This window comes from Scardinius erythrophthalmus, assembly GCF_964197995.2.
Source record: "Scardinius erythrophthalmus genome assembly, chromosome: 14".
NCBI lineage: Eukaryota > Metazoa > Chordata > Actinopteri > Cypriniformes > Leuciscidae > Scardinius > Scardinius erythrophthalmus.
The window spans coordinates 14,170,976-14,191,866 of record NC_138234.1 but is presented as its reverse complement, the minus strand read 5'-3'; the positions used below and the strand labels follow the sequence as shown (position 1 = coordinate 14,191,866).

At 42.2% G+C, this 20,891-nt stretch overlaps 1 protein-coding gene across 1 annotated transcript; it reads left to right on the top strand.

The window, feature by feature from the left end:
* Nucleotides 1–4: 4 nt before the first annotated feature.
* LOC308702135 (uncharacterized protein) lies at nucleotides 5–20,685 on the top strand (the record flags this gene model as incomplete). Its single annotated transcript, XM_081384803.1, has 6 exons — nucleotides 5–104; nucleotides 6,161–6,481; nucleotides 8,412–8,531; nucleotides 9,211–9,540; nucleotides 17,790–18,080; nucleotides 20,546–20,685. 6 exons carry the CDS (start codon nucleotides 5–7, stop codon nucleotides 20,569–20,571), a joined length of 1,188 nt encoding a protein of 395 aa, XP_081240929.1. The 3' UTR covers nucleotides 20,572–20,685.
* Between the last annotated feature and the right edge of the window lie 206 nt (nucleotides 20,686–20,891).

Here is a 20,891-nt window from a genome sequence, read left to right as displayed (position 1 = left end):
TAAAATGCCCGGTCACACAGCAGGAGAATTTGTAGAGAAGACCATTTGGGTGTTGACAAAGAGCAAAGATGTGTTTGTGGGCGGAGCCTACCTGATGGCAGACAGTGACACTTCTGACACCAGTCTATGGAAGACAATGAATAACAGTATAAAAATATATCACAATTTTGACTTCCCCGTGAAAACCAGAATTACAAAATTTAAACTCGATATTCTCTTTTTTCCTCAGAAGTGCAAGTTTATATCTCAAAACTCAAGACATATCTCAAGACTTTCCCCCTTAGGAATTGTGATCTAAATATAATGTAATATTATAAAGTTCGAATTGAGAGATATGAACCCACAATTTTGAGTAAAAGGTCAAATTTGTCAGAAATATAAGGTTTAATGTTATCAATGTAAAATATTATTGGATTTTTTTTATAATAATAATAATTGTATGACGACCCTTCGGGCGGAGACGACCGTTCAGGCGGCCAGGGCGGAGACGACCCTTCAGGCGGCCAGGGCGGAGACGAAGAGGCGCGGCCTCCATGGTCCAATCGCGTGACCTACTGCCCCCCAAAATTTTCTTGGGGACAGCTACGGAGACATAGGCTGAAGCAGGCACCAGCTCAGGAACAGACACCGGCTCAAGAACAGACACCGGCTCAAGAACAAGCACGTCGGCGGCCATCTCTGGTGAGGGCTGAGGTTCTGAGATGGAGACAGGCTCAGGACTGGGCAGAACCAGCAGCGGAAAAGTCTCTGTGCTGGACAGGACCAGTGGCGAAGGAAGCTCTGGGCTGGACAGGACCAGCGGCGAAGGAAGCTCTGGACTGGACGAGACCAGCGGCGAAGGAGACTCTGGGCTGGATGGGACCAGCGGCGAAGAGGGCTTTGAGCTGGGCAGCACCAGTGACGAAGAGGGCTTTGAGCTGGGCAGGACCATCCAAGACTCTGGCTCGGCGGCCATCTTGTCCAGAGACACTGGCTCGGCGGGCGTGACGTGAACAGTCTCTGGATCGACAGAAGCGACGTGAACAGTCTCTGGATCGGCAGACGTGACATGAACAGTCTCTGGATCGGCAGAAGCGACGTGAACAGTCTCTGGCTCGGCAGACGTGACGTGAACAGTCTCTGGACCGGCAGACGTGACGTGAACAGTCTCTGGATCGGCAGACGTGACATGAACAGTCTCTGGATCGGCAGAAGCGACGTGAACAGACATGACGTGAACAGTCTCTGGACCGGCAGACGTGACGTGAACAGTCTCTGGATCGGCAGACGTGACATGAACAGTCTCTGGACCGGCAGAAGCGACGTGAACAGTCTCTGGCTCGGCAGAAGTGACATGAACAGTCTCTGGATCGGCAGAAGTGACGTGAACAGTCTCTGGATCGGCTGACGTGACGTGGACAGTCTCTGGATCGGCAGAAGTGACATGAACAGTCTCTGGATCGGCAGAAGTGACGTGAACAGTCTCTGGATCAGCAGAAGCGACGTGAACAGTCTCTGGATCAGCAGAAGCGACGTGAACAGTCTCTGGACTGGCAGACGTGACGTGAACAGTCTCTGGATCGGCAGAAGCGATGTGAACAGTCTCTGGACTGGCAGACGTGACGTGAACAGTCTCTGGATCGGCAGAAGCGACGTGAACAGTCTCAGGCTCGGCAGATGCCAAACTCACATAAAAGGGTGAAAACAGTTGCAGGGCAAAGACAATATACTGTTTCAGAGTCCAGCTAAGGTCATGCAATGGCATAAGGTTATTAAGCGGTTCAGATAGTCCTCCCCGAAAAAATATCATCAAGCATAACTCTTCCATGCAAGTCTGGTGAGCAAGCTCCAAAAAGTCAACCACGTACTTCTCTATGGTTCGATCTCCTTGACGAGAAGCATAATTTGTGCTGCTGGATTCATCTTTGGTGGGTTCTTCTGTTACGATGAGGTAGAATCAAAGGAGGAAGCAGGATCCAAATCCACATGCAGCACTTAATTAAATAAACCCAGAACTTCACAGATGCAGACAGACTCAAGATCAAGACTCAGGAACAAAACAACATTCAACATCAAGAACCCACAAACACTGACACAAGACACAGGGTTTAAATACAGAGGGTAAACAAGCTAAACAAGATAACAAGGGGGTGTGGCTAATCAGAAACACCTGGGGAAACTAATCAACATAACAGGGAACTGCTAACCATGGGACAAGACAGGGGAACACAGACATGAATCATAACAACTATAGTATAATAAGTACTATTAACTAATGAATAAGTACTAGTACCAATTTAATAGGCACTAGCATCTAATGAATAAGCACTAGTGTCTTTTTAAGGCTACTATCTAATAAAAAAAGAACTAGTATTTAATGAATAAGAAGTATCTTAAAGCTGCACTATGCAAGTATTGTACCTTAATATAACAGCTTCAAAGTCATTTCGGTGGTAAACAAACTCATAGTAGGGCGAATAATCCTGGTTGTAAAGCTTGGGGGGGGGGGGGTTGGGGCGCCGCTGGAAAAACCAGCAATGCAAGTTTGAGAGAGGCGCCCCCGACAAATCTCGCGAGAACACGACTTGCGGCAACGATGTCACACACATCAACAACATCATGAAGCACGAAGACACTTGCGCGCATTTCAGACGTGATTCTTGGAAGACTCGACGATGGGAAAAAAAAACAAAGAAAGCGCAGTCGAAGAGTGTAGGAAAAGAGAATCTGACCGTGTGAGGAACCGGACAAGAGTCCCATAGGCCCAATCGGTTAGGCTTTCACTCGTTGGCGTGAGCTAAAAAGCAGCACTGGATTCTGGGCGATCTTGTTGATGAACTAGTAAGTTAAGTGTAGCCTAAATCTCTTTTTTGTAAACGACGCTGTTGACGTTGATTCCTGTGATTATCATGAGAACAGTTGTCAATATCTCACACAATTATCAGGACATAAATAAGCCTAGAGGTTGTAAATAGTGTAAACGAGCACAGTTTACAAACTATTACAAACAGGACAAGCGGTCAGTGGACGCGGTGCGCAAGTGTTTTTTCTAAATACACCAGTTCTGCTGTTATTCAGTGTTCTATTTGACTCAAGGTAATTAGCCTATCTTCGATTCTATGCTTATTTTTAATTTTCTTTCAGGCTACAACTCTCTACCGCCAGCTGAAAACCCATCTCTTCTGTGAGCACTTATGAGGAAAAAACAATAATACGTGACAGTTCTCCATTATGGACGTGACTGCTCTGAAAGCGGCACTAAAATACTTTCAAAACTTTCACAGAGACCTCAAAACAGAAAGCACAAAGCCCTTCTTTAAAACGAATTTCGTTTTGTATTAATTGTATCTTAATTTTAAAACATTTTTCATTAACCAATTTCCTGGATTAATACATAAAAAGTAAATATATAGCCTAGCAATCACAACATAAGGTGCTTGAACTGGAGATATCATCATGAACCGAACCGTAGCCTACTCGCCTCACAGGCCTAAAAAATGTGAAATATATTTACAGAAAGCTGGTTCTAAACAAAACCATCCAAAACAAAATAAAACTATGCAGCCTAATAAATGTGCATTTCTCTGGTGCGTTCACTAGCCTGCTGCGAATATCGCGAGTCAATATATTCAAACGCTATAGCCTATCGTCAACTTCATCTTTGCAGCCACACAGAAATTAATAAACAACTAAAATGTCTTATTGCAATATTTTACATATTCATAATTATTACTTTTGCTGGTTCTTTGAGGCAGCTTTTTATGTTTATTGCGTTTTGGAAAAGAGCTCTTCACATACAAACACCGTTTCACCAAGGCACAGCGGCCCTTCAGCACATAAGAAAAAAAGCATGGACTTACTAATTACGAAACTTTGATGTGGTTGAACAGGTGAAACAGTCACAAATTCCTCTGCAACTCAAACCTTCTCAGTACGAGTTATGAAGGAAGAGAACAGCATTACAGTTTTCAGCGCGTCCTCCTCTGATTGCTGTGTTGTGACTGAATTTACGACAGTGCAAGTATTCCACAGCGACTCTAGGGGTCGCTGTTTGACAAAAACACATTTTTTTGCATAGTGCAGCTTTAAAGAATAAGCACTATCTAAAGAATAGGCACTAGTACCTAAATAATAAGCACTAACGAATAAGTACTAGTACTTAATGGAATAGATACTTGTATCTAAAAAATAATTACTAGTAGCATGAAAATAGAGACTATAGGTTTTAAGGATTACATGTTAAAACGGCTTGCCATAGTCGTATAGCTATAGATATAGGCTAGCTGGCAATCGATTTTTCTTAACCTTAGCAAAAGTAAAATGTTCTGTCACGTCATTTCAGAATAATGCCACCCCACAAAAAATTAAAACATCAAATGACATAACGTTACTGAAGTTTTTTACATAGCTAACGAACGATTTCTCTTGGTTATACATATCAAAAAGTGTACAGCACTTTTATGTTTCCCCAACTCCAATATTTGTCTATTAATAAACAGATTGGATGATTTTGTTTATTTATTTGCTGTTTGTGATTTCAAACATGTTGTAGCCTACCACGTCATACTGTATGTTACAATTATGGTGGTGGGATGGACGTTGATTCAAAGTGGCCAATCCCCCCCAATGCCAAAGTCATTCCTACGCTCCTGCAAACTAACTATAGCTTAGTGTTGTTTTGTTGTGGTGAGATATTTTCACGCTTGTCAATTAGTTGTAGTAACTCTCCAGCGAATAACATCCACTGACCATCTTTATTACTTTCCAAATCTGTACAGTTCTACAAAAATGAAGATAAGATCATTGCTCTCCCTTTTCTTATTATTCGCGGAAGGTAAGTCTTTCGGTTTTATTTTTAGGCATCATCTCTGCGTCGAATGCATGATAACTGAGTCTGACACTGTAACAACGCGTTTCACATTTATAAATAATGTGACAAAAATAGGTAAATATGTGATCCATGGTAAATTGCATCTGAATCGGTCGCCATCGATTGCTGCAAATTGTGTAAAGTTATTCACATTCATGCGCACATTAAGTTACTGTGTCAATCGGATAATATGAGAAAAGCAGCACTTCTCAATTACAACGTTTCTCTGTTGGATTTTTGTATTTTCGTGAGTTATTCACGGTTTTTGGGTGCGGCTCTGGAGTGACGAACACAAGACTAATTGAAACTGAACAATAAATATTTTCCACTGATCATCTGTATTGGGAATCCTAATTATTTCTTCTTAGTGATTGTAATTGTTTCTTTCAATTTCCTCTTTCAACATCATTGTAAGTGTTTCTTTCAATTTCCTCTGCGACAAATGCATGGGTACTGACACTGTAATAATAATAGCCGTTTTAATTATGTGCTCCATGGTAAATTAGATCTGAATCAGTCGCCTCCGACATTTGCTGGAAAATTATAGGTAAAATATTAACATTCACGGGATCCAAATCCCGTGTTCACAGCAGCAAGATAAACAATTCTATTACGCTTAATGTGGCTTACGCACTATAGGTCCTTGTACATTATTATTACTTTTTGGAATACAATTTAATCTTAAAAAAAAAATTCCTCATTCACAATGTAGGCCTACAGTAAAGTCATATCTGTCTCACACAATGTTTTCAGTTGAGTCTGTTTAATAGTGTGGGCTCAGTGATTTCAACCTATCTGTAAGGTAAACTGTTGCTTTATGCTTTGCAGGAGTGTCTGTTGTCAGGAATGAGTTTCTTGCAGAAGAAACAGTGTCTGTGTCCGTGATGGAGGGAGATTCTGTTATTCTACACACAGGTCTTACTGAAATACAGAATGATGATACCATACTGTGGATGTTTGGACCAAAGGGCTTTGTCATATCTCAAATAACGAGAAAGAACGATTTTACCTCATTTTTTGTCACTGATGATGATGTGAGATTCGAAGACAGATTACAGGTGGACCAAAAAACTGGATCTCTCACCATCAGAAACACCAGAATCAGACATTCAGGACAATATAAACTCTCCATCTCTAGAGAAAAGACTACAACAAAGATATTTGGTGTTACTGTCAGTGGTGAGTATCACTAGTCTTGTTCGGATGACTGTTATATAATTGTAAGTCTAATTACAGATGAAGTGGAAATATCCGAGTTGAAATGTCTCTGGATTCTGCTCAATCACACGTCTGATCTCATTTCTTTTTCAGGCGTGGTTAATGAGACGGATGGAGTGAAGACAGTGTCAGTGATGGAGGGAGAGTCTGTGACTCTAAACACTGATACTGATTTACACCCACATGATCTGATCGTGTGGAGGTTTGGAGATAAAGGCATTCTCCTGGCCACAATAGATGTTGGAACTAACGAGTCCTCACTAAACAAAGCTGATGAGAGATTCAGAGACCGACTGAAGCTCGATCAAACTGGATCTCTGACCATCACAAACACCAGAACCGAACACAGTGGACTTTATGAACTACAGATCAGAGGCCGTGAGAGCTCACAGCGATTCCTTCTTTCTGTCACTGGTGAGTCTTTATTAGTCATTCGATGTATTGACATGCAGTATTATTAAATCAGATGTTTGGATTAAAATTATTCTCTTGGACACAGTATTTGTGTTTGTGTTCTTGTCATGTTGATGAAGTTAATTTCAGTGGTCACACAAAAGGGTCTGATATAATGACCTAAAAAAGCCTTATAATTCCTCATGTTTCTTTAGTACATTTTTTACTTTTTTATGCTATAAATTGTAGAAAAGTGACATTAAAAACATAGTTAACAAGTTACAAAATATTTCACATAAATGCTGTTCTTTTGAACTTTCTATTCATCAAAGAATCCTGAAAAAAAAAAGAATCATGATTTCCACAAAAAAACATGAAGCAGCATATTTAGCAACTGTTTTCATCATTGATAATGTCACGTGTCAGTGTAGTTTTGGACTTTCAGTTTGTGTCTTGATTGGTTCCTGTTTTCCTTTGTTCTTTTCCCGCCACTCCTTCATTACTATGGTTACTGCCATTATCAGTTCAGTTGTGTCAGGTGATAAGACTATCATCGTTATTACATAGGCTATTACGTGTGTGAACCTTCTGCCCTTCTTCTACAACACAATCTCATGAAAGTGCGTAGGCCTATCTATAGCACGAATGATAATTCTCGTATAATTTATACGCTAAAACGAGTTTTAACGTTCAAATGATACGCACTGCAAACCCCTTGGGTAGGATTAGGGGTGAGGAGGGCGTGCATATTACATGCCATAAAGTGCGTATAATATGCACGCAAAAACTGCGTAGCCTACCATATTTACATGAAAACATCTACAGACCACAAGCTTTTGAATGGTAGTTTATGTCAGAAAATCACCATGGTAACTAATTTAGGGAAATGCCTTATAATACAGTTTTTTACAATCACTTTGCTACTATTTTCAGAACCTTGATGTCATTTTTCAAAACTCTAGACACAAAACCCGAAACGGTTATCACTTGTAACACAGGCTGTCTAATGTTCAAACATTGCATTGTGCATTCACATCTTTAAAGAAATCTTGCACTTGCACAATCATTGGTTCAAAAAACTAATTTACTGTGAAATACCATTGAAGCATAAACACTACAGTACAATCACAACATAGGTTTATTTGAATCAAAGCAAAAATAATTAGCTATGAAATAGAAAAGAAAAGAAAAGAAAAGACAGCAAAACATCAAATGCAGTGTTCCTCAACTTGCTTGCTTGTACTGTAAGAAACAGAACAGGAGTGATTATCTATACAGTGCAGTGCTGTCAATACTGTAAATAGTCTGAAAAGGTGGTACAGTATTTGGGACCATAGACACAGTGTCTGATGAAGCAGTATGATCAAATATTAGGCTACATCAATGGATATTGTAGTCTAATTGGTTCATGCTCCACGCTAATTGGTGACAATTATCTTGAAACTTTCATGATTTACAGTAATCCAACTGATCTTAATGGTTACAGTAAACATGGAAGATTGTTTGTCTGTTTCCATACAACTATGCATTCAGAGTAATGCAATAGTTACTTATCATTTTGAGCAGTTGTATCAATTGATAGTTAGATCATTGTAAGGAAATTAATAGACACTCATTTGAAATGAAATGTGTGAATTGCGTTTTGAAATAGTAGTACTTTGATGTTAAGTTGTGTCATATTGAACAGGTGATTTTTGTTGAATGAACAAATGATCTAAGTTTAATGTGTATTGTATCCAAGCAATTGAGAAAAGGGTTAGAGTTTTGAAAAATGTGCATTTTGATCATTGGTTGTGGGTTTTGTGTCTAGAGTTGTGAAAAATTACATCAAGGTTCTGAAAATAGTAACAAAGTGATTGTAAAAAACTGTAATATGATTCATAGAGAAATGATCAACTTCAAACGGAATCAGATCAAAATGAATGACTTTATCTCTCTTTATCTGTTCCAGATCCGGGTCTGTCTTCAGGTGGAATAGCAGGAATAGCTGTTGCTGTTTTGCTGGTTCTGGTTGTAGTTGTAGTTGTGATTTACTATCGCCGCAGGATCTCTAAGCTAAAAGAACAAGTGGGTAAGTATTACAATTTATACAAGCTAGACAACAACAATGAGCTTTATTTATGCTATAGTAGCGTTTAAATGTGTAATATGAAGCTTTAAATGGTTTCTGCTTTCTGATTGATCATACTGCAATAATTAATGAACATCTGTGATTGTATTAGAGGAAATATACAGTCAGATTTACAATAGCTTTTCATATTAAGATCTGACACTATAATGCTTCAGATCACTGATGGAGTCCATTACTTGGTTTAGTATTTTGAATGGGAAATTAGATCAAAAACATTTCAGCAGATAGTCTATTAAATTCTCTATTTGGAGCATAAAATTTAGATTCTACATTTTGTCTCTTTTAAAAGCGTTTCCCTCAAGAGCTGAAGAATTGTTTCATGTGTAAAAATTGAATTGTGAAAATTAGTATGTTTTTTTTTTTTCTTGTAAATGGGATTGTAATGGGGGTGTTAAATTCTGCAATTGCAGATTTTCTGTTTTCATATTTATTTTATAGAACCGTCTTGATTCTGGGTGAATCAATGATTTTACCCAAATCATCCCTTCACAAGGCATCTTTGTACATTTCATATTTAATTAATTAATTTTATAACGTTATTTCTGCAATTCAAATTTCTGTATAAATGCATTTATGCCACCTACAGACACATTGACACATGTTTGATGTCTGTTTCTAGGTGTTGCTGTGATAGTGTTTGAGAACAAGAAAGTGGAGGAGGGAGAAGATCTCCCTCTACCCACTGGTGTTCCTGAACTACACACAGATGACAAGATACAGTGGTATTATGAAGATGAAGACAATCCCATAGTTGAATTCAAAAAAGAGACCAATATACCATTTATACGTGTTGGTTCTGATGGGAGATTCAGAAGCAAACTGGAGCTGGATGTTCAGACTGGAGATCTCACCATCACAGACATCAGAACCATTCACTCTGGACTCTATATACTAAAGATCAGCAGTGGCAGAAGAACCAAATACAAGAGATTCATTGTTACTGTGACTGGTGAGTGTATCAAGTCTTTAAATGTGTTAACGATTTTTCACTAAAGGCTGGAATACACAACAAGACTTTTGCCCACATTTACAGTCTAGACAAATTGATGCTGTTGAAGTTGAAGTCAGCGATACATGCACTTAATTCACTCCTGACAGAACATGAAACACTCTCAGGCTTGCTACAGTATATGGGCACACACATGATTTCTTTAGCTTTAAAGTTTGATTCCATCCAGTTGGAGAATATCAAACATGTTTGATATTTTGAGCTGGTTTTAGAACACATATTGTTTTCATTTTGAGAATAAATTCGTAATGTTATGTGAATAAACTAGTACAATTAGCAGATTAACCCTTATCCTTCCCTCAACACTTTGTAACAAATCCTTCCTTCGCGGGTCAAAATGACCCGTCACCCGAAGCCTTAAAATTATACTTTTTTTTTTCTTCTTTTTGGTCCAGAAGTCTTATTTCATTTGGAGAATCCTTTTTTGGTGTTTATTTATTTATTAACCTTTAATTTACTTGATTTTATCATAAAATAATAGATTAAGAATAATTTAAGCACACATTCTTTCAATTTAAATTCAAAATAACTCGCAATTTCATGCATAACCCTTTCAATTTAGCACAAAATAGCTTACATTGGGTGTCTTTGCCGATGTCTTGTGGAAAAGAAAAATATATAACATGATATTATGACATCATCTCGCCACTAGATGGCCTTATAGGTCTATTTGGAGCAAGTGAGCTGTATTCGCTGGGTTCTGTTTGTTTTACACTAGAAACAAACACTGATGTACTATTTTATCTAATACTGTGAAGCTGCTTTGATACAATCTGTATTGTGAAAAGCGCTATATAAATAAAGTTGACTTGCCTTGACTTAAAGTCAGTTCGCCTCAGTATGCATTCAGATATGACTGCCGCTCAGACCTGCACTGGCTTTCCACAAAAATAAATGACGTGGAGCAATTTGGCTGTATTGCATGTTTATGTATATACCTAAAAAAAGTAGTAGTATGTGTATGTCTGTCTGTGTGTGTGTGTGTATGTGTGTGTGTGTTTGTGTATGTGTGTGTCTGTGTCTGTGTCTGTGTGTGTGTGTGTGTGTGTGTGTGTGTGTGTGTCTGTGCGTGTATGTATGCGTGCGTACATGTGTGTGCGCGTGTGTGTTTGTGTGTGTGTGTGTGTGTGTGTGCATGTGGATTTGTATGTGTGTGTATGGGTGTGTGTCTGTGCATGCTTGCGTTTGTTTGTATTCCTGCATGTGTGTGTGTGACAGTATCATCCTAAACCAGCAACCCTTCGCTCAACACCACCATCTACAGGCCGATGAGTGTACAGTCACTAAATGTGCACATAAATGAATTTATTTTAGCCCCCCCCCCCTTCCCCCAATGGATGAAATTCTACGAAACTTAGCATACCCTCAGAGGATGTCAAGTTAATCATACACATGAAATATGGTGCAGTTCTGAACATCTCAACTGAAGATAGGGGCGAATAATATTGCATTTTCATTTTTTATGGGAGGGGCGTAAATCACAAATGAGTGATTATGGGCTAGGTTGATGTGGGCCCTTAAGACCAACATACCATAAAAATTTCTTCATCCTCGGTGCCACGGTTCAGGTAGTTATTAAGGAAAAACTGCATTTTTTGGGGTTTCGGGGGGCCCAGTGCGGGGGGGGGAGTGGCCCCCGGGGACCAAACGAAATTTTTCCGTAAAAGTCTAGTGGGGCTACATGCCCACCAAATTTCATGTTCCCCGGTGTTTCAGTGTCCCTGGTATCGTTGACGAAAAATTCAGTTAGATGACGAAAAAAAAAAAAAAAAACTTTGACAATCCCTATATGACCGCTTTCGCTTGCGGTCAAAATTATTTGCATTTTTAGGTTCTCTTACGAGAGTTCTCTCGTACTGCGTTTGAAAAACGCTACGGGAAAAGTCTCTTTTCACGAAACACTGAAGCAAAAATTATCCTTTAATTTTCATATATGTAAAACTCGTTGCGGCAGCAGCAGTCAGCTGAAGCGAGATGGCTTGTTCGCTCATTGGCTGCTCTGCGGCAACTGCATAAGCCTATCGAGCGAGGCCTGAGGTGACGTCAGGCCAATGAGGGCGCTTCGCGCCCTCCTCGCCACTTCCCGCAGAGACGGGCGTGGCTTACCTCTATAAAAGGAGCTCGAGAAGGCTGATTCACTTGATTTTAATCTCTTCAGCGAAGCGCACGCATCGCTGGATCACGAGGAAGCACGCGTCGTCTGATGCAAGCACTTCAGCGGGACGAGCCCTTGAAGCCGCTGGCCAACGCCGCCTTCTACCGCCGTACCTGCTGCGCTTTCCGACGCCATATCCTTTACATTCTTGTTATGTGTGTGTGTGTGTTCGCTTTGCAACACGCACCCCTAAAAGAGCTGCGTCTTTTTCAAGATGCCTTCTCATGCAGCGCTCGCGCTCGCTGACGGCGAAACGCCTTCACTCCGAGCCAATTATCTACGGTGACTCTGAGGACTCGCCGGGCATCCTTCCGAGGCTGCCCTTCCTGGAAGCGGATGGCGGGATTAGTTTTTCTTTACGTTACAAGAAAAGCTACCCTGCCTCTGCACGCGTCATTCACCGGCGAAGGAGAAAAGAGTGTTCTTGGTCCCACCGTTGGTCGGTCTGACCTCTTTTCTCTCACATTTCTCAGTTCCCTGTTCGGCGACTGGAATTATTATTGCATATTAACGCCGAAGAATACATGTTGACGCCGTTTTCAAAAGCCTGTATCCCCCTGTGGCTCAGTGGTGGATTTATAGGTTTTCCACACGGGAAACCGGGGTTCTAATCCTGGTCTTGCGGCATATATATTTATGCCGCCAATGCTTGCTCTGTCAGTCCCCTGAAGGCGACCGCAGAGATGCATTTTGCAGCCAGCGAGCGCGTAGTACCCGCTTGCCTGCAACCGAACACCGTTCCTACGGTTCCCGTGCGTCACTGGCGAAAGGAGAATGGAGTGTTTTCAGCCCCGCTGAAACTGGGCGATATCCACTCTTCTCACATTCTGGCATTTTGCAGGCGTCTGAAAATGCAAATCACTCTGTCTGTTCCCCGAGAGGCAACTGCAGACGTGTTTTTTGCTGCCCACGAGCACGTGGTACATGCCTGCAAGCAAACGCCAGTGCGAATATACTCGCGCTGACTTTGTCTATGTGTCTTCACTGTGGTCCAGTGGTAGATTCTTGGACTTGCGCGCGGGGGATCCGAGGTTCGAACCCCAGGCCTGCCAGCAGAAAATATTTATGCCACCGATTGCAATCACTCTGTTTGTTCCCCGAGAGGCAACTGCAGACGTGTTTTTTTTGCTGCCCACGAGCACGTGGTACATGCCTGCAAGCAAACGCCAGTGCGGATAATACTCACGCTGACTTTATCTATGTATCTTCACTGTGGTCCAGTGGTAGATTCTTAGACTTTCACGCGGGGGATCCGAGGTTCGAATCCCAGGCCTGCCAACAGAAAATATTTATGCCGCCGAATGCAAATCACTCTGTTTGTTCCCCGAGAGGCAACTGCAGACGTGTTTTTTGCAGCCCACGAGCACGTGGTACATGGCCGGACTTCTACCGAAGTCCCGGCCACGGCCGATGATGCTATATGTGTAGAGAAGATGCCCACTGCTAGTGCCCATCCCTACACACTAGCACAGCCCTTCACACAGGGCCCGCGCTCATATATTCGACTCGGGTCGATCACGCACACAACATAGTGAACGTGCACACTGCATAGTGCCCACAAAAACTATGTTCTGCATGCCTTGTGGTTTCTGTAAAGACGAAACCTGTGTGCATTCACTCTGCTCAGGCAGACAGTGCACTCATTGCAGTAACTGTGCCCGCTTTCCCGCGCCCACACTTACTCACGGTATTTTCTGGTGTCCCGGCCATGGCCGATGGTGCTATAAGTGTAGTGTCGATGCCCACTCCTCAGTGCCCATCTCTACACACAAGCACAGCCCTACACTTAGGGCTCGCGCACATAAAATCGACTCAGGTCGATTGCACTTCCAACATAGTGAAACAAACACTATGTCTCACAGACCACAGGCTCTCTGTAAAAACGAGACCTGTGCGCGCTCGCTCTGCTCAGTCAGACAGCGCGCCCAAAGCAGTGAATGTGCCCGCTTCCCGCCCACATTTACTCGCAGACATGAGTCCCGGGCACGGGCAGCGCTTCCAGGGGTTTCGGACTGGGTGCTAGGCATTATAAAGAGAGGCTTCTCGCTACAGTTTTGTCGACGCCCTCCCCGCTTCACAGCACGCGTCCAAACTACGGTGGTTTCAGAAGTAGCACACCTACTTCGTGCCGAAATATCAAAACTGATAAGCAAAGGGGCGATAGAGCATGTGCCCCAAGCTCAAAGCGAAGGGGGGCTATACAGCAGATACTTTCTAGTCCCCAAAAGGACGGTGGTATCAGACCCATACTGGATCTAAGACGGCTGAACAAAGCATTAGTGAAACGCAGTTTCAAAATGCCCACGACCAGGGAAATCCTCGCGCATGTTCGCCGAGGAGAATGGTTTTTGTCAATAGATCTGAAGGACGCGTATTTTCAAATACAGATAGCGTCACATCACAGGCGATACTTGAGATTCGCCTTCGAGGGTCAGACATACCAGTATACAGTCCTGCCGTTCGGTTTGTCCCTGGCACCTCGTACATTTACGAAATGCATGGACGCAGCACTCTCTCCTCTCAGACTCAGAGGCATGCGAGTGCTGAACTATTTGGACGACTGGTTGATCCTAGCCCAATCACGATCTCAGCTCGTGGAGCACAGAACCATTTTACCCGATCACCTCGAGAATCTTGGTATCACGGTCAATTGGGCGAAGAGTTCACTGAACCCCAGTCAAACGATTTCGTTTCTGGGTATCGTTCTGGACTCGCAGTCTATGACAGCGCAGCTGTTGCCACAGCGCGTGCTGCACATTCAGCGCGCGGCGTTTTCACCTCGCTCAGGAAGTTTCAAAGGATGCTGGGTCTTATGGCCTCAGCATCATCAGTTCTCTGGCTGGGCTTGCTCCGCATGCGCCCGCTGCAGTTCCGGAGCGTGGGTGTCCAGTCGATTACGCCTCAAGGTCGATCAGGACTGTGTCACAGCCCTGGTGCCTTGGATGGCAGACGACTGGTACCGATCAGGTGTAAGCCTGGGGACTTCCTCGAGGGTAAGGATGGTGTCGACAGACGCATCCACCTCGGGATGGGGAGCGCTGCTCGAGGGCAGACCGTTCTTCGGCCTATGGTCGGAACGAGAAAATCTCCAACACATAAACTGCCTTGAAATGCTGGCAGTGCACAACGCGCTGACGCGTTTTTGTCCCCACATCAAGGACATACACGTCATAGTCCGTTCGGACAACATGGCTGTGGTCTCCTACATAAATCGCCAGGGCGGTCTGAATTCCACATCCCTGTACAGGCTGGCGAAACGCCTCCTACTATGGGCTCAGCACAACTTACGCTCGCTGAGAGCAGTGCATGTACCTGGGCTTCAGAATGTGGGCCCAGACAGACTGTCCAGGAACAACGTTCCCCCAGGCGAATGGTCTCTACACCCACAAACAGTCCGGCTGTTGTGGGAGAGATTCGGCAAAGCGGAGGTGGACCTATTCGCGTCCCTTGAAAACGCTCACTGCCCCGTGTTCTTTTCAAAGACCAACAGCGCGCTGTCCCGAACGTGACCGCGCTGCCCGCTATACGCTTTTCCCCCCGTCTCCCTCCTGCCACAGGTGTTGGAACGGGTCGGGAAAACAAAATGCCCTGTGCTGCTTGTAGCACCGTTCTGGAAGAACCAAGCATGGTTCCCAGTTCTGATGCAGTTAGCAGACATCGCTCCATGGCCAGTGCCGTTGAGGAGAGATCTCCTCTCGCAGGCCAGGGGCTCGATTTGGCACCCACACCCGGAACTGTGGTCCCTTCATGTGTGGGCGCTCAACGGATACCCGTTGGTCTCGCAGAGGGAGTCATGAATACTATCATTGAGGCTAGAGCGCCGTCGACCCGGCGGCTCTACGCTTCAAAGTGGTCTGTTTTCTCCGGCTGGTGTACAGCTCGGAGCCTTTCACCCCTCGAATGTGAGGCAATGGAGGTTCTCTCCTTCCTACAAGAGCTGTTGGATAAGGGCAGATCCCCTTCCACGCTCAAAGTGTATGTGGCGGCTATTTCAGCGTTCTCCGGTTCAACGCTGGGTCAGTCACTGGGAAGGAATGATTTAGTCATCCGCTTCCTCAGGGGAGCTAGGAGACTGAATCCACCCAGACCTCCTTCAGTCCCTATGTGGGACCTTTCTACGGTCCTGGCGGCCATGAAAGGTGCCCCTTTTCGAGCCTATCCAGTCTATCAGCCTCAAACATTTGTCTTTCAAAACAGTGTTTTTGATGGCTCTCGCTTCAGTGAAGCGCATAGGCGATCTGCACGCGCTCTCTGTGAGCCTGACGTGCTTGGAGTTTGGTCCTAACGACTCTAAGGTCATACTCAAACCTAAGCACGGCTATGTGCCGAAATCCCTCAACACGCCTTTTCGGGCTCAGGTTATTTCCCTGGCTGCCCTGCCGGCGTCGAGTGAGGAGGGGGACTCGAGTTTTCTTTGCCCTGTTAGGGCTTTAAGAACTTATATGTCCCGCTCTGCTGCCTTCAGACAGACAGAGCAGCTCTTTGTCTCGTTCAGCGGACGTTCCAAAGGAATGGCTGTTTCGAAACACAGTCTATCCAGATGGATAGTTGACGCCATAGCGCTGGCTTATACTGCCAAGGGCATTCAATGCCCGTTGGGAGTTAGTGCGCACTCTACGAGAGGTGTTGCCTCCTCGTGGGCTTGGTCCAGCGGGATTTCCTTACAAGATATATGTACGGCGGCAGGCTGGGCCTCTCCGTCTACATTTATCAGGTTTTATAACCTAGAAGTTCCCGCCTTACAGGCTAAGTTTTTGTCGGTGTAATCTATTTACAGGTGCAATGCGCTACCGACTATATTGGGCAGAACTGTGTAAGACCCACGTTTCCCACATTAGTGCAGGCTCCCTACCCTGTCTATGTGATGTCATATTCGCGTCTGTGGACATGTCTATATAAGGACGGAGGAAAACCCCTCCTGTCTTTAGACTCTCCCTGTGAGGTCAAGTTAAGTCTGCGGACGCTACAGTATAGGGAATTAAGGCTCCCCCCCCTTATTCCCTGACTCTGTGTGAGTCTATCTGGTGATTATGCACTGTATGCCTGAAATAGCTTCCGGTGATCAGTGTTTTTATCCCAGCACGCACTGCGTTTTGCAAGGGGTTCCCGTAGCGTTTTTCAAACGCAGTACGAGAGAACTCTCGTAAGAGAACGTACTCGGTTACTAACGTAACCTCGGTTCTCTCTAGAAGAGGGAACGAGTACTGCGTTCCCTGCCGTGCGTTTGGTTCACTCTGGTTCGCTTCGGCGATCAAAATCAAGTGAATCAGCCTTCTCGAGCTCCTTTTATAGAGGTAAGCCACGCCCGTCTCGGCGGGAAGTGGCCTCATTGGCCTGACGTCACCTCAGGCCTCGCTCGATAGGCTTATGCAGTTGCCGCAGAAACAAGCCGTCTCGCTTCAGCTGACTGCTGCTGCCGCAACGCGTTTTACATATATGAAAATTAAAGGATAATTTTTGCTTCAGTGTTTCGTGAAAAGAGACTTTTCCCGTAGCGTTTTTCAAACGCAGTACTCGTTCCCTCTTCTAGAGAGAGCCGAGGTTACGTTAGTAACCGAGTACGTTTTTCCATGTATACTAAAGCATTCCTAACATTCCATTCATTCCTAAGGGGTTAAATTTAGCCGAGAGAAGGATTTGTTACTTTTTTAAATTTACAATTTAAAATTCACAAACCTCCTCGAATCCAGTCATTTTTGTGGTGCAAGTCCGACAAAAGCCCTAGGGTCTTGGACCACTCTGATGAACACTAAATAAAACAAATTTAAAAAATGTAAAGTTTCGGGCCGAAGAGTTTTTGGGCAATAAATCCTTCATGTCATGGCTTAAACATGTAAATATACATCATATTATACTTTGTGAATGTAGTAGAGATTAGTCCATGGATAACTAAGTGCCTTTGGCTATCTCCAAACATGTCAAAATAGGTTAAAGAGTCATCTAAATGCATCTGATGTAGAAACTACAAACTAAATTCTTTCATGCTTTTTTTCTTCTGCAATTCTCTGTTTCTGTGCTCTGCTGGGACATGAAGTGAGGTCAGTGCCAGTGAAGGAAGGAAATGTCACCCTAGAAATCAAAAAAGCTGAAATCCAGCCAGGTGATCTGATGCTGTGGACATTTGGAGCCAAACACTTTCTCATTGCTAAAATTGATTCAAGTACAACTGATATTAATGAGAGATTCAGAGGCAGACTGGAGCTGAACAAGAAGACTGGATCTCTGACCATCACAAACATCACAAACACAGAATATGGACATTATAAACTACAGATCATCAACAAAGAAAAGACCACATTCAGGAGATTCAATGTGCTCGAACCTGGTGAGTAGAACAACATTTATTATAACAACTATATATTTATTTTTGCAGAAGTTCCAGTCCTTGAATCTGATTGGTCGAAGAGTTCCAGATTATGTGATTATGTTCAAGATTTTTAAAGTCCTTCTAATAAAAAGATTTTTTTTATTACATTTATAAAACAAATTTAAAAAAAGTGAAAGACACATTTTCACTAGTGGTCTCAGACTTTTGGATCCCACTTAATCCAGTGAGTGGATTTGTATACAGGTCAGATAAAATCATACACTGTGATTATAGTTTCTTCTTATTGTACATTTATAAAAAATAACAAGTATACCTATATACAGTAAATAATTTTATTAAAGGGATAGTTCACTTTGAAATTAATTTTTGATATGTTTTAGCTTACCTCAATGGCATCCAAGATGTAGGTGTCTTTGTTTCCGCAGTAGTTTCAATTTTGATATTTTTAGGTCAAACCGTTCTTGTCTGTCAGTCATATAATGCAGGTCGATGGTCACTGTCTCAAAACACAAGCACAGAGTCCAAATTAAAACAATTCCCCATCATAAGTACACATTGATGGCCTAAGACACGAAACGAGCGGTTTGTGTGAGAAAACGAACAGTATTTATATCGTTGTTTTCTCTTGAAAACAGCACACGTCCAAATGATCTGACGGCGCAGGCGGGTATAGATATATATATATATATAGATATAAATACTAGGGCTGGGTATTGACACAAATTTCACAATTCGATTCGATTTCGATTCACAAGCTTGCAATTCGATTCGATTTCGATTACGATTCGATTCGATTCGATTTCGATTACGATTCGATTCGATTCAATATCGATTATTTTGGATATCAGGTACAATACATTGCAAATTTTCTCAAGGAAAACAAATCTCTTAACCTATGCTGTAAATTATGGGAGTCAGTGGTAGGCTAGCCTATAGCCTAGGCATTAGCCTACTATAATATTGAAGGTAAAAATTAACTGATTTGTATACAAACACTTAAAATACACTTCACTTTTATTTATTTTTATAATAATAAAGTTATATGAAATTATATAAAATTTTAAATGATGGCTGTCATAAAAAACTTTCCAGATTTATTCAAACATGCATTAAATATTGAAGAACATTAAAAATTATAATGAATATATAATATGGTGCATATATTTAACAAAATGCTCCTCTCTAGAGTTAACTTTCCTAGCTGACTAACGAGTTTATGGTCAGTGGATATGTTTTTTCTGAGGTAAATGTGACGTTACATGACATTGTTTAAGTACGTCTTTCCACGGTTGAAACACTGATTGAGCGATTCCATGAGACATGATACGGACTTCGATAAGTTGTACTCTATCTTTTAACACACTTTCAGAAGCTCATTCATGTTTATTTCGCGCTGTAACTGGTGTTATTAAGGCGGAAGAGTTGCTTCCGTTGCTTCTCTTGAGCTGAGCTGCGCCAGAGCGATCTCACGCCACAGCGCCAAAACGGTAATTATGTTTTTGAATTTCGTAAGAAAATGGACGTAATTTGAAATCTGAGACTTTGTTTCATATCAATAATAACAATTCACAAAGATTATTGCGATTTATTGGATGGGATGTGCGCAACAATGATCCATTCATTCATCAACTGAAAACAGGATGACTAATCGATTCTTGGGATTTAAGAATCGATATTGTTTCATAAAAATGAGAATCGATTAAAATCGAGAAATCGATATTTTTTACCCAGCCCTAATAAATACTGTTCGTTTTCTCACACAAACCGCTCGTTTCGTGTCTTAGGCCATAAATGTGTACTTATGATGGGGAATTGTTTTAATTTGGACTTTGTGCATGCTCTTTGAGACAGTGACCGTAGACCTGCATTATATGACTGACAGACAAGAACGGTTTGACCTAAAAATATCAAAATTGAAACTACTGCGGAAACAAAGACACCTACATCTTGGATGCCCTTGAGGTAAGCTAAAACATATCAAAAATTAATTTCAAAGTGAACTATCCCTTTAAGACAAACTTTGCTGTTAGCTTGAGAAGTGTTAAATGTTTGAAGTTTGGCTTTCTCAAGTCAACATAATTATTTATATAATTGTGTCTGTTCTAAATAAGGGAGAATGTACTGTCACCTGGTAATTATAACAAACTAAAGCCCAACAGGAGCAGTTCACATTCACATCTGTCAATCTTTAAAATGGACAAATCTTCTGAAGCCAACATGAGGTCTAATTGAAGTCTCAGTATCTACTCTATTACTTTTGTTCAAGGTTTTTGAGAACAAACATCTGTAGCAATTCATGTTGTAGAAATATGATCTGAGTTCTCAGAGAGCTAATTTTACAGTCTGAGTCTGTTTATGTCTTCTTCAAGATTGTACAGCCGTAACATCTTATATGTAGATGTATATGTAGCAACACTGTTTATTTATCTTTATATTTTTTGTCATCATCTCTGTATTTTCAGATGATGCAGAAAAACGAGCAAATTGAACTTCTATGAAGCAAGAGAAGAAGCATGAAGTGTAGATGAGTTCATGTTAATGAGATAAGACACACCCACCTGTGCATTCAGTGACTTCAGAAAACAATTGAGACATAATAGGCAACCAATGTAGTTTGGGCAGAACCGGGCTAATATGTTCATACAAGCACAGCTAAACCTGCAGGACATTCGTCCAGTAATGCATTACAGTAATCTAGTTCTGATAGGTTTGCAGTGTTTGACACTAATATATGTTAGGCTCGTATGTACCAATACCAGTAAAATATTATTTTCAGTTTTATTTTACTATCTTATTTTACTATTTACT